The sequence below is a fragment of the Dermacentor silvarum genome, chromosome 11 (genome assembly GCF_013339745.2).
Source record: "Dermacentor silvarum isolate Dsil-2018 chromosome 11, BIME_Dsil_1.4, whole genome shotgun sequence".
Lineage (NCBI taxonomy): Eukaryota > Metazoa > Arthropoda > Arachnida > Ixodida > Ixodidae > Dermacentor > Dermacentor silvarum.
In genome coordinates this window covers 113374127-113388449 of record NC_051164.1, presented here as the reverse complement: position 1 = coordinate 113388449, position 14323 = coordinate 113374127, and the positions used below count along the sequence as shown (strand labels likewise).

Here is a 14323-nt window from a genome sequence, read left to right as displayed (position 1 = left end):
CCGAAGTCTGCAAGTCGTGCGCGAAACCCCTGTAGGTAAGCATCATTAGGGCACGAAGGTTTCGGCGCCGCATTTCAAACCTGTCTCCAACAGGTATACAAATCCTATTATGTCCGTCGCTAAGCAAACATAACGTTGCAGTCACCAAGATGTACGTGTGCAAAAATAGTAACGCAAAACGACCGCCTACAACAAACAGCATATACTACACACAAAGCTTGAACAAATACGATACTCAACACGTAATTAATCAGCGGGTAACAACCGAAATGAAAGAGCAGCAGGCACTTTTCAACGTTCGCCTCGCATGCTACAATGAACAGCCGATGTCATTTCCTAAAATACATGAATTTGCTCGGAGTCGCAGAGATGTCTGCGAAGCTCGTGCGCTGTACTCAACGAGCGCGGACAGCGGTTACAGTGGCTGTACCGCGGTGGTGTGGGTGACCAGTTGACTACAACCAAGATGGTGACAGTGCTACTTCCGGAAAACCGGCGCATGCGCAGATCGGTTGGTGGGATCGGTCTATTGGTGACAGTTAGTCGAGCTGAATTTTGATTCACTTTCCATAGGGCGGCTTAATGAACCGTCGGTGAGGGCATTCATGAAGCTGGCGCATGTGGGCCAGGATAACATGGGTCAATCTTTCAGAGCTGTGTACAATGTAATTAGCCTAAAGGGTTTGTGCAATGTTGTCTCCACCCTTACTTTTGCAACAGACTCCAGCTATCCGTTACGGACGGCTTTTTTACAGCTGAGATTGTGCCTAGGAAAGTCCGTGCTACAATTTTGCCTTTCGTGCACGAATCCCGTCCGTCACCAACGAAGACTGCCCGTTCTGGTGGCCGCGCTTGCATGGCGAGTTAGGCAAACTTGCACCCGACGCGTTCTGTACATACAGGCTCAACCTGTTTGCAAAAACTGTCATACTAGTTGATATACAAAAGTTGCATGACGGATCGACGCTATAACCACTCGTTCGTCGACTCAGCAATGCATATTAGCGAGACTTTGGATGAACCTCTCTCGCTTTGGCTTGTTGTACGGTTGTCAGATAACGGACTACAGTTCTCGAGCCAGCGGTTTACATTGCGAGAGTATAACAGTTCACCGCTTGACCATCAATCTGATTGCCTTACGGCACTCACTCGTTATAAAAGATGGACTTACAAAGATGTCTTCGAGTGAAACTAAATATCCTTTCTCCCTCTCTCTTCGAGTGATGACCTCCAGAAGAAACCAGCACAATTATGCTTTGATTATAGACGTACACGCTTAGTGCGTGGCAAATAAAAAATGTTGAGTACTAAGTACGTTCACACTTTTCACAAGCTTTCTAACACAATTTTGAAGCCCTCGAGGTTCCTCCTATAGGTTCAGAGTTCTACGGAGTATACTGTAAGTGTCGTCATTTACCTCACGCGATACCGTATCACCTCCATAAGGTCCCACTTGACACCACGCAGACTTAATTCGCCGTCGGGCACCCGAGTCATCCGCAGTGACGCTTCAAGACGTCCACAGGGAGATGGACACTTAAAGTGATCAACAGTGGGCCCCAATGTAAAACGTAAATTATTCTGTAAACGTAATTTTATCCAAAATCCGCGATTAGACCTCCGTGATAGGTCAAAATTGCCCAGGCCAGATTGGAATAGTCTTACGCTACCACGATCCAAGTCCCCTTGTCAAAACACAAAGGATCCGGTTTGAGGATTCTCTTGCGGCCCAAATGTTGATCAATGTGTTTGTACTCTGCCTTCATAGGGGCGGGATCGCTGCTGGAGCGTGTACAAACTTGTCCATACCCTTAGGAAATGATACTGCGCAAACCAAACGAAGGCGAGAAAGGAGGGGCACGTACTAGCGCGAACGTTCAACTAATTTGATTTCAGTCAGATGTCAATTTACGTGTGTTACCACACGTGCGCAACAAGGCAGCACACATTCCTATATAAAAAACTAATAATGAGTGCGTCACTGCAACATGCCAGGCGAGAACCTCTGAAGTATCGCTCACGCGTAGAGGCGGCATAAAACGCATCAGCTGTGGAAGTCGAATCTTTGCTTCTTCCCAGAATATTGATCTCCCGAAGTCTGTCCGAAACTGAAAATCCGTCTGTATTGCGCAGTATCCTTTCGTAAGCATTATGAACTAACTAACCCAGCATAATTTTTTATTGTCCATACTCGTGGCGGAGGGTGACATAGTCGTGAGTTAGACGGAATACCATCTGGTCAGATAAAATTATTGTTAAGAATGAAGCAAGTCGCAATAACCACGCACAGTCAAAACAAAATGACATTTTGGATCCCTTGTTCATATTTTAGATTAACAAGGGATCCGTACAGTTCTCGAGACGTTATTTTGTTTGGCTATGGTCAGTGACCAGCTTAATTTTTTACATTACACTCACGCTCGACTTTTACAAGGGAGCGATGACGTTGAGGGAACCGCGGGTTCAAGGAAGACGAGGCCAAGGCAGGTTTCTTCCATTTGTTTTTATTAAGACAGTGTGATCATAATGCTAATTCTAGGAACTCACCCGGAAAGCCAACATCCATCGGGTGTACAGGGGAGGTTTAGTAATGTGGAGGGGGCAAGGTCAAAATGCGTGCTCGGCAGAAAAAATCGGGATTGGCCGACGACCTGCGCATGCGTTCCACGCACACCGCAAGACATTTCGTAACTTTTTTGAAATTGTTTTTAGCACTTTCTTTTAGTCAGTCGGAGAAGACTAGTTCACATACAACGGAAACTTGCAAAGTATTAATAACAAAGGGTGGAGAGGCATTGCTGTTGTTAGTACATGTGACATACTAACACACACTAAAAGATGATTAGCAAAAGGCAATAAAAACCTGAATGGGACTGTGAAGAAGGGCTGGTTGTAACCGAGCAACATGGCGTCCATTATTCTGCCGAAAACGGGAGCGCACGACGCACCCTTAACAGTGCGGCGCTGAAGGGTGTAATGTTTACAGTTTTGACACTTTGGGGAGAGTTTTCAGGGTCGTTTTCCATTTAGTGCTATTTCATTGAAATGAAATGTCTCCTGAGTGAAATGTCTCCCTTCGGGAGCATTCAGGAAAGGCGAGATGCGAGCATGGAGGAAGAAAAATATAGGAGGGAGCATTACGTCACGCAGCCAGCCTTGGCAAGCGAACGCTTCGTGTAGCCAGCAGTGGTGGCCCAACACGTGACATCTTGCGTCGAGATTAGGGAGAATCCGAGATTTGCCGAGATGTTTGGTTACTGGTAGTTTTTATTCGGTGCGCGCTTGGCCGACAGCTGCACACATGCAGGAAGCGACAAGATTTTCCCTTGTTTTGTTTTTTTTTCTTTGTTTTTGTGTTTGTTTATTTCAAGAGTTTCTGATGGTTTCGAATGGGTAACGAAAAAAAAAAAGAAACCACCGGGAGTACTAAAACCTACCGCGCGCTCTGACGTTTCCTCCGTGCTGTGATGTTTTCATCACGTGTTGGGCCACCACAGTCGGCGACAATCGCGTTGCGGTATGCTCCCTCCTATATTTTCCTTCCTCCATGGATGCGAGAGTATATTTGGTGTTCGGACAATCACACCACCATTTTAACCTTCAGGTATGCACACTATCTGTTACCCGTTCAATGTCGTAGCCAAACGTAGCAATGAGTTGTAGCGCCTGTGACATGTTGCGAAGCTGAGCACGACCAAATAACACTTCGAAATTGCCACTGCGGCATGCAACAGTTCCACGCTGACATCCTGGCAAAAATGTCCTCAGCTACGTTGTTCCTTAACAACGTAATGCCGAGTAACAGCTGCGCTTTGTAATGGCGAATATCACAGGATGTCAGCGATAGCGATGCGACACCCGACTACGCCGTGGAACGTAGGTAATAGGCAACGATGTCGCATGCACGTTATGCCAGAGTTGACTGTATTAGAGAATAAGTGAAGATCCCTTCCAAAGCTCCGATACAAGTTGCCGAAAAAGTAGCCGGATCGCAGACTGTACAGTATGACGAACTTCCTCTCATCGGCGCGAAATATTGCACCCTTCAGCGCATGTCGCTCCGCGTTGGCATTAACATACACCATTTACGATAATACCTTGTAATATCTGCAACAGCGAAATTCGTAATGCCGAGTTTCGTTTTTTTTTCTACTTTCATTCACGGTGCAGAAATTGCTGAGACGACACGGGAGATCTAAACAAGGGTTTTCCTCAATGACTAACGCGTGCTTCTGCATGTGTCTTCACATTTGAACTCGAAGCCCGAAACAGACGTCTTGTATCGGGAAAAAAAAAGACAAAAGAGAGTAAAACATAAGCGTCAAACACAACTCTTAGCTTATTTCTGTTTACTAACGGGCATCGTGATGCTCTCCTATACAACAATGTGCACATGGATCCTGAGGCTCCAACTCATAGCCTTGCCTTTAACACTCAGCAAAAAAAGGTAACAAACAAAGCAGCTTCCCTACGATTCCTAAAGAAGAGTCTAACCACAACCTTTAGGAGGAAAGTGCATAATTGCATACACTCTCGTACTTTTTTTTTCTCCACACCCGCCTCCTTCTATGAACCTTGTTTAGTTTTTGCAGTGCAGAGCACTTATACACACGTATAACGATACCGGTTATGATGACGGAGTAGTCGGTTAATTCGTCAAGTTAATAAAGACGTCCCACCGCGAACGCTTTCTGTAAGAGAGCGTCGGCGACGAAACGAAAACAGTAAAAGCCATTCCAGGTAATGAATTCAGCCCCGGTTACAACGAGTAAAATTTCCCCACCCACTTGTCAACAGTTTTGTTTTTTCTTCTATATATATAAGTGATCTGCAACGCGTCGTTTTCTACATCTCTCGCACAAGACTTGTCCACACGCTCTCCGCACATAACAAGCAAAGAGGAGATAGCGTGTATCTATGGAGTGAAAACTTCACACAACGAGTGTTCCACGAGTCTGGGTGGGGCGAGTTGGTTTGCTGGAAAGAATGAAATATGTCACTATCATTTTCCCCTCATTTTTCTTTCCTTCCTCCGTTCTAACGCGTCGTCGTACTTACACACTATCTCTGCCTCATCACACTCTCTCCAAAAATGCATCATTTCAACAACCCAGTGTCCTTTCGTATGAGTGTGTGTCCGTATAACCCTTCTATAACTAGAAGTCAGAAGCGAGTGTCCCGTCTGTCTTGCCGCTTATGCGCACGTACAATGTATTGCTCGCACTCGTCGAGGTTAAATACAGCGGCGGCGGTGACGTACAACGACACACACACACAAACACGCGCGTCACCTCTTGTCGTCCGCGACATGGGGCGGAGTCCGCGTATGTATATGTGTTTATCTTTTTCAGCTGCCTTGGTTTCTAAGAGCAGCCGCGAGTATTAAGTATATGTAACCGCTGAACGACCCGACTACCGACCTCGCCTCCCTACCGTTCTCCCCCGCTGCAGGGATAGAGTGAAAGATGAGACACAACGTTCCACGGTCGAGTCCCGGAGCTCGTGTGTGCATCCTTACGTGTGTGTGTTCGTGCGACATAGGTCCGCACTCAGTTCATCACCGCGTCCACGTCACGGCGGCTCCACGCGTTGCGGACACTGCATCACGACAACTGCCGAGAGCCACCGTGCGGGGCGAATAAAAACTCGGCTAGTCGAAAGAGCGTCGCCGTGTCCTCTTTTCTGCATGTCCGTCATACTGTTGGTGGGGCTTTCATACACACACACACACACATACACACACAAAAGTAAGGTGTCGTGTTCACAGTGGGCGCGGCATAGACAACGTGTGCGATGCCAAGTCCAGGGGGCGCTGTTGTTGCTGTTTGTTGACTAGATGCACTGCTTTTCGCATGCTCGCGATAGGGGGCGCTCACACGAACGGCAATTCGCGTGTGCGGAGGAAGAAGAGAATAGAAGCGAGCACAAGGAGAAGCTAGAAGATCAGGCGCTGTTTGACAAGACGAGGGCTTCAAATCCATCGCCGGAAAGAGAGAAAGCCAGAGGGGACAAAAAAAGCATGTTCGGACGGCAACGGCGGCACACTTGGCTTGTATACAGATGCTCACGCCTTAAGGTCCCACCCGCCTTGTATTTGGTTCGCATGGTACACTGAGATCCAGCGTTCGTGCTTGCTTGCTCATCAAAGGTGCACGGAACAGTGAAATGCGAGCGGGCAACAGACCTGACGGCACAGAGCGACAGCTGCAGCGTCCGAGACGGTGCACACAAGAACCACGTTGCGGCGCGGTTCCGTAAGTCACGGCTTCAGCAGGGCTCTGTTTGCCACGGCAGCGACGCACCACACACACGGCTCGGTACACACACAGTCACACAAACACGCCGCTCTCGAAGTCGTCGCCTCCGAGGAGAGCACTGCGTACTTATATGCGTACGACGACTCCGAGTAACGGGGACCCCCGGTGGGGGGGATGGCGAGAACGTGCGAAAGGGCGGGGAGGCGGCGGACTTTTTTTTCTGTCCCTTTCTAAGAGTCAGGGCCGCAGTTAAGCAGCAGAGATGAGGTGGCGAGGTCGCGGTCCGACGCGACGCCCTCGGTCGAAGTCCTGCGCCTTCGGGCGCCGCCGCACCAGCGACTCAATAAGTTAAGGGTGGCGACGCAGCAGGCCCGGAACCGGCCTAGCAAGCTCGCTGCGGCTCGCCCTGCTGCCGACGCATTCTTCGTCGTAGCCGTCGGCTTCGTCGCCGTCATTGGCGACGGAGACGTCGGCTGTGGCGGAAGCGGGGGGCGATCCAGTAGAAGTCCAGAGCACGCCGTCGTGCGGGCGTCTTGAGGTGCAGGAGTCGCCGGCTGCTAGCCGTCCGACGACGTGGGACTCTCCTCGCGGATGCAGTTGTCGTCGTCCTCGGGCTCCTCGATGGTGATCTGGAACTTGATCTTGTCCGCGGAACCGCCCTTGGCATCGTCGTCGGCGGCACCTTCTTCGTCACCGCCGCTGCCGTCGCCGGGTGCGATATCGGGCACGCTGGACGTCGGGCTGATGGGGATCATGTTCTGGTACCAGTCGCGGTTCTCCTCCAGCCGGTCCAGGATCTCCTGGGCATCCGGGTGCACCAGGTCGGCCCAGGTCTCCCAGAGCGGGTGCGCGATGTAGTCGATGAAGCCCACCTGCGAGAAGGATGCAAATCGAGTAAGAAAAACGTACCATGCAGTATTCCCTGCTTTTGGTGAAACCCCGTGCCACCAACAATAGAAGCCAAGCACGCCCGGCTAATTTAGAATTCTGCAACAGCACCAACACCAGCGGCAGCGTGAGAAAAACTGTCAAGAGTAACTGAACTCCCGGACGCGTACGCGTATTAGTGGTAGAGGAATGCTTCGAACTACCTTTGTCATACTGCACACGCCTCAATTTCGAGGCTTCTCCTCCAGGTTTAAAATGTGTTTAACATCGCATTCTGGCTGCTGTTACAAGAAATATTAGGAAACAGCATACGCGAGACGGGAGAAGAGAGAGAGGAAGACTAGTCAAGCTGAGCTGTCTCATTTTTCAACCAGCCTGCAGGTGCCTCAAGCAAACTTATCGGGCACAATTTTTATTAGGTACCCGGGTGTCCAAACGATTCAGCTGCTATTACACATACCTATTCGGTGAACTTAGCACCGCATACGTGGCCGAGTGCGCACCTGTGTTTTCTCGATGGTGGCCGTATGCCGGTCGCACATGGGACTGATGTCGAGGTTCTCGGCGCGCTCCTTGTCACCTTGCATGAAGAACTCGGACATGACCAAGTCCACCCACGTCCTGTACAGCTCAAGCGGCTTGGTCGGGTTGCTCAGGTCGGCGCAGTGAATCATGTTCTGCAACACCTGGACGGCACACACAGTAGGCATTTTAGGGCTTCAGTTGGTGGCACACCCGTGTCCAGAGACATACAGTGCAGCGCAATGTCTAAAGCAACGCTCACGCAGCGGTTTTCTCGGGTCGCGTAAGCACCGCTCTGACAATGTGGCACTCTCTTTCATCGAAACCACGCACTGACTGACTATTCCGCAGAAATTTCCGCAGCAACTTGCACTCTTTGTCGATTCTGCAATGTTGGCGAAGTTGGCAATCAGTGGGTACGAACGCACCTTAATAACCATGTCATGCACGCGTAAACAGCGCAACCAAAGAGTGGAACGTCATTCTCAGAAATTGAGTCCTGACAGCAAAAAATATCCGACGACACCTAAGCACTTCTTATGAGTTGTGAATGCAAAAGCATCAATATCCAATTGAACGCCGCTGAGCGGTCCGCGATTTACGCTGTCAGTAATGTATCATAGCGGTACTTGCTGCCCGAGCCAGCAAGCAGCAGCAGCCTGCGGCGCCAACGGTGCCGCGTGCCACCGACATCTTGCGCTTCGGTGACATGCGTGGAAGCAGCAGGGGCCACCAAGGCCGGCAGCAGCTAAGCCCAGTGGAGGTGAAAGAGAGGTACGAAGCGTGCGCCGGCTTCCGAGAGCGAGGGCGGCGTTGCGTCGCGGCGGTGCCCTCTGATCTCACGCAACATTTGGCACGCTGTCACGACAGCAGGTGCACCCTTTTGCCCGCACTGCTTCATCGAGGCGCACTCGTGACGTGGCGCCACAGCCAATGGGAATTTACGTGCCGTTTCGCTGCTACAGACGACAGACGCCGGCCTTTTCGCTCAATGGGGCGTATGACGCTTCCGCATCAATAACATCTTCAATGTACAAATATACTGGAGAAGTAATGTTGCTAATGACTCTTTAATCCCAGGAGTGCGTGCGCACAATTGAGCAGTCATAGATGGCACGCACAGCAACGGCCGATTTTACATTTAGCCTAGATGAAGTACACTTTACATCACACCGTTATGAATCACGAGGCATGGGAACAGTGAAAAGGTGAACCGGGCACTCTTTTTTTTTTTTTCGGAAATGAAGTTGACTGCGAGGTACAAGAGATGGCTGGATGGGTTCTTCACCTGTATCCTTTCGGTGTAGTTATCGAGAAGGAGAACCCCAGAGCCGGCGACCTTCTTGGTCTCAACCATGGTCTTGAGATCGGCGAGCAGGCTCATGTGTTTGGACATGTCTGTGGCGAGGACCATGTCGATGACCATCTTCCGCAGCGTGAGCCGTTGTTTTTTCGTGAGGTTCTCGAAGATGTTGCACGTCTCGTCCTGGAGCAGCTTGAACGAGACGGCCAGAGAGTGGTTCTCCAGCACCGACTCGTCGTTGTACATAATGGCAAGCTCAGAACCTGGTGTTCAAAGGGAGGGGAAAAAACGCAAACAAATTTTCGTGAGCATCATCAAAACAATTAGAAGTCCAGTCTTACGTAGCAATCATACGAGTACATACCACCGTCTCTATAAGTCACCTTTCTGTCACAAATCCTGTTAACGGTCACTCACGCTAGAGGTATTTCATTATTTCATGACAGGCAACATGTGATGGTTTCGCCAAAAGCTCTCACCGCCGATATTACAAGTCAGGTCCTGACATTTCCACAGAAGCCCTCAAAACTTATCAAGAGCACAATTTGTCATGGTGATTAGGACTAGTCACATCGCTGTTCTAGGCAACTTGCCTCTTACTGCTATGGAATGTTTTTGGAAGACAAATTAAGTTCATTTTATTTTGTTTCAAGAGGTCGCGATAGCGTGCTATGGTATGAAGACATGGTGTAGAAAAGATTGGCCCAAATGGCTTCATTCTCTTATTCCTAGACTGTTTAGATAGTACGAACTTTTAGATTATTTAATCTCATAGGGTTCATATTCCCAGACCTGTAACATTGACCCAAGTTTCGGAAGACTGCAGGCATTTGCGTCACCTGCGGGAGGCCCGCAAATGTTTAACGCTGTACACCGAGAGATGCGTTATTGCTTCTAGTTCACAGAGAGGACATACATTGCGAGCTGTCAAAAAACTTACTTTAGGAGCGGTGGGATTCTGAATCTTTTTTTTTTTTCACTACAGTTGTAATGATGAAATTGTATGATATCAATATAAAAGAAATGTGAGAGGATCATTGTCCACGCGGCAAGCAGTAAGTTTAACGGATTGCACAACTCACTGGTGTTGATGAGGTACTGGTTGGTGACGCCCGGGTGGTCGACATCGTGGATGGCTCCGGCAAAGAGCGCCGCTAGAGTCTCGAGGTCTGTGAACACGGTGTCGAGCGCGGGCGACAGCAGCAGCACGTGGACAGACTGCGTGACGTCCGCCGCATGACTGCTGTTGTGGTACGGAACCTTCAGGTAGTGGTCTTCCAGCGTCATCAGGAAGGTCAGGAATTTTTTGGACGAAATGTCGAACGTCTTGAGCAGGTCACGATCCTGAAAGAAAGACCGTTTTCAAGCGACGCGTGACGATTAGCGAATCATATGCACGGCGGGAACTGTCGCCCATGAAAGAATCTCGTATTTTTGTGGGAGCAGCAGCTCTGACTGCGTAGTTTATTATCTTAATTTTACTCAGTTTAGACAAGGACAATATTTTGTTTGGCGAGCACTTTGCCTTGCAAAACAAATACACGAAAGCTTTATACATGATGGCAGCAATACAGGAAGTGGTTCATACCCCCTCCATCCAACCTTCTGGTTTCCCAGTTATCTGTAGACACAGTTACATTACATCAAACCAGGCTTGTTATCCTGACTAGCGTTGACAGACGTCGCATATTCACGACATAGCGCCTGCAGAAGCTAGCTATAGTTGAGTGCCTGCGAAAATGCGCGAGACCTCCTTTTCTTTTACGAGTTCTCTATGCGCTTTCCCAAACTTAAACGTGGCAGGATAATGTATTACAGTATATAGTCGCGCACCAACAAAGCGTTCACCTTCCTTGTGCTGACAAGTGAGCTAAAGAAAAGAGAAAACAACTAAGACCAATAAAGCGGTGTTGCGCAATATTTTCTTCTTGCGTACCGCACAAGCAATGTCTGCTGTTGCTTGAGCCAGCCCCCATCAAAATTTTCGAAGACACTCATCGCGTAACAGAATCCGTTGCAGGACCCGATTTGCGATGCTCTTCCAGCACGCCTGGTGCTGCGAAGCTCAGCACTGTGAGGACCACTTCACAGGGGCTCAACCACTTCAAATCTTCACAGGGGCCCGACTATCTGCGGCAAGACGTCAGATCCAGCCGGAAACATTTAAAGAAGGCTGCACTGACTGGCCCACGCATAAACCATCCTCTAGCAAGCGGTCGCAGACGCACAGATGCTGCGCTCACCTTGAATATGGTGTAGGTAACGGCGGTGAGCGGCTTGCCTCCCGAGTACTCAGCCACCTTGAAGATGTTGCAGCCCCAACGGTCGAGATCCTGGAGGACGAGTCCGAGTTCCTGCTCGCGGGGCGTCTCGACGCCGTACTTGGGCAGCGTGGTGAGGCTGTTGGTGTGGTGCAAGGAGCGCCGGATGCCCGAGATCTGGGACATGGCGTCGGATGGCCGGTGCTGGCGCGTCTTTCCGCCGCCGCCGCCGCCGCCGCCGCTGCCAGGGACCCCGGGAGCCACTGGCGTGCCCACCACGCCGGTCACGGCGACCGTGCCGCCGCATTCTTCGGGCCGCAAAACCTGCAGGTCTAGGTCCTGGACCTTGTCTGCGCACCCCCAGAAGAGAACGCCCGGCCCCAGTCAGACACGTGCACGTGTACACAGGAACGGCGTTACACAATGCGGTGACGAAAGAAGGACAAAGCGGTAGCTTTCAGACACCATGTCGGTGAGAGAGAAATTTAAAAAGAATTGTTTCAGAAGAAGCAGAGATGTTGGCCTCGGATAGGCCCTCCTAGCCAGATTCTCTGCCTTGGCGGAAGTGAATATCGAGACACTTATGAGGCTGACGATGATGAGAGAGAGCAGGGAGCGAATAAATATAGGCGTATGCCAGATCAGCTGCGAGTCAAGACCGGGCTACTCAGGAATGCAAGGGATAAGGAACTTGACAAAGTAAGCTGTTGGGGGAGTTCATAAACAGATAAAAACGCGGTAATCTGGCAAACGTGGCAAAACGTGACAAATTTTATAGCCTTCACAGGATGTGGTAAAGCGAAGGCACGTGAGGCGTGCGACAAGAGCATACGTACGCTGTAATGGGTTCGTGCCAACTTACCCAAGAATGTATTGCAGATGTACTCGGATATCTGGCTCCCCGACTTTGACTCCGAAAAGTGGCTCAACTCCTTGTTGAGCATACGCTTGAACTGCGGATGGGAAAGAGCAGACGCACACACACGCGGTTCAGAACAAAACGAAAGCATAATGCCCAGTGCGAACAGAACGTCCCTTTCTCTGTAAAACACGCGCGCGTCTCCGGGCATATCAGATAGCTAAAACCTGATCGCACGCACAATACAGTTTGCGGAATACTGAAACAACGGATGCATGAAGGGCAGCAGCGATGGTAGCCACATCTCGTGGTGGTTTATTGAACCACGAAGCGTCATAAACGTTGCTTTCTGCTGATCTAGTGAACGGGGAAAGAAAAGAGCCCATATACGTTCTTTATTATGTTGCTTCAGGCACCTTTACCTGCACAGCTAAGTTGCACACTGCCTGTAACTGCAATAAAATCTTTATGTGCGTTCTGGTTCAAATCAACGTAGCAAGGTGGCATGCACCGCCAGCGCTGCCGTAGGCGTCTACAACACCGGCATTTTGTGAATGGTAATACGTTATATAGGAACGCTAAAACCCTCTGTTAGCGTGGCGACGAGAACTCACTTTGCTCGACGCCATGTCTCCTACAGATCTGTGAGACTGTATCGTCTCCAGCTGCTCGAGGCACCACTCGAGCTCTTTCACAGTGGACGACGCCATCTGGCTGTACTCCTCCTCTGAAAGAGGCGAATGATACGAAAGAAAGTCAGTTTTCTTTGCACTGTACTAAGAAGGGAGGTGGACGACAAGACAATACACACGAAGGCGTCACGAGAAATCAAGCACTAAATAAAGAACTGCTTCTGCCTGAGAATGTGAAATTATGTAGCAGATAAAGAGCGGTAAACAAAGTGCAATCACCTGATAGAGAAGATCCGCTTGTGTTTGTGCCAGGTGAACCGGATGGTACCTTCATTCTGCGAGGAATTGCCGAAAGTTATGCACAACCACTTCGTAGATCAAAGGAAGGCTCTGTAACCAGTGTGTAATATACTGCATCTACCTGTGATATCTCGCATCCCTAACACACGGTGCGTGGCTGGAAAAATGAACAACGTTAAAAGTGCACAAGATAGTTAACGTTGCTCAAAACAGTCGCTGCTTTAACCAGCGACGCATCTCCTAGTTTCCTTAGACCGCTAGGTATTTCTAACAATCTGAGTAATCTACAAGGCGCCTTAAGCAGAAGTACACAGAAACGGCGCGCTACGACTGTTTCTTCAATAACGCATTTTCACCAAGTAACGACGCACAGTGCGCAATCACGCGCCACGAGCCAGCACGCCCTAGTCATAAAGTACATATTTCCACGTGTTTCTATAATTAAGTGAGGCAACAATACACCCACAGACCAAGTCAGTTGCGCTCGCTAGTGATAGATTACAGGGTTCCCAGTATTTGTTATTGCGCAGTACAATAAAACAGCAGCAAGAAGGACAACCAAATAGGATAACACTCACGTGGGTGGGACGTCCTTGGTGAGATGCTTAATGTTGTTCAGCACGCTACGTAGTGAGGCTAATATTTGAGCAAACGGGGTCACGATCTGGTCTTCACCATGCCTGCGCAAATCGGAAAAAAAAGAGGAAAAGTTCAGTTACTTCACGAATGATCTGAGAGAAAAGACATTGAAGAAAGACACGTCATAATTTTGCGGGCAGGGCTAGCGAATCCGCCTAAATCATTCCTACAAACCACAACCTTGAAAGAACACTCCCAAGCAGCTCCGCTCCCAAAAGTGGACAAGGTCTTCCGTTCAGCCAACACGAATCTTATACACTGTATACTCCGGCACTTACAATTAGCCAATCGTTTCTTGGAGCTCGACTTTCTCCATGTACACCCCTTTAATATCTTATTTCTTGTTACAACAGTAGCTCGGAGAAGGATTGTGTCATCCTAGACGCTCAGTCATAAGTCATCCTTCCCAGACTATGGGGGGAACACATTACGAGGGAAACTCTAAAAGAGCAGACGACCTTCAATCGCGATGCTCCATCGAAGACAGTAAATCCAGGCAGCCCACTCAGCGTTACGCAAGACCTTCCTCCCACCATACCCCTGCTAAAGGCAGCAAAGACGAGTCGACAGACTCCGACGAAGCCGTCATTAAATAAATTTATTGCGGTGGTCTACATAAACTCTGTAAAGAAAATATTTACGTATTTTATATAAATTCTATG

The 14323-nt window shown here is 49.4% G+C and overlaps 1 protein-coding gene across 9 annotated transcripts in view; it reads right to left on the bottom strand.

Annotated features, from left to right (window-relative positions):
• Positions 1–2483: 2483 nt before the first annotated feature.
• Positions 2484–14323, bottom strand: part of LOC119433854 (cAMP-specific 3',5'-cyclic phosphodiesterase 4C) — a 595748-nt gene continuing 583908 nt past the window's right edge. For all 9 annotated transcript variants that reach the window (XM_049659160.1, XM_037701124.2, XM_037701121.2 and 6 more), the window contains 9 exons: positions 13601–13702; positions 13002–13057; positions 12705–12817; positions 12094–12184; positions 11214–11581; positions 10053–10314; positions 8956–9233; positions 7649–7831; positions 2484–7129 (listed from right to left, as the gene is read on the bottom strand). In XM_049659160.1, the coding sequence (XP_049515117.1) occupies positions 6815–7129; positions 7649–7831; positions 8956–9233; positions 10053–10314; positions 11214–11581; positions 12094–12184; positions 12705–12817; positions 13002–13057; positions 13601–13702 (1768 nt within the window). In that variant the 3' untranslated portion in view covers positions 2484–6814. The remainder of the gene's footprint in view (positions 7130–7648; positions 7832–8955; positions 9234–10052; positions 10315–11213; positions 11582–12093; positions 12185–12704; positions 12818–13001; positions 13058–13600; positions 13703–14323) is intronic.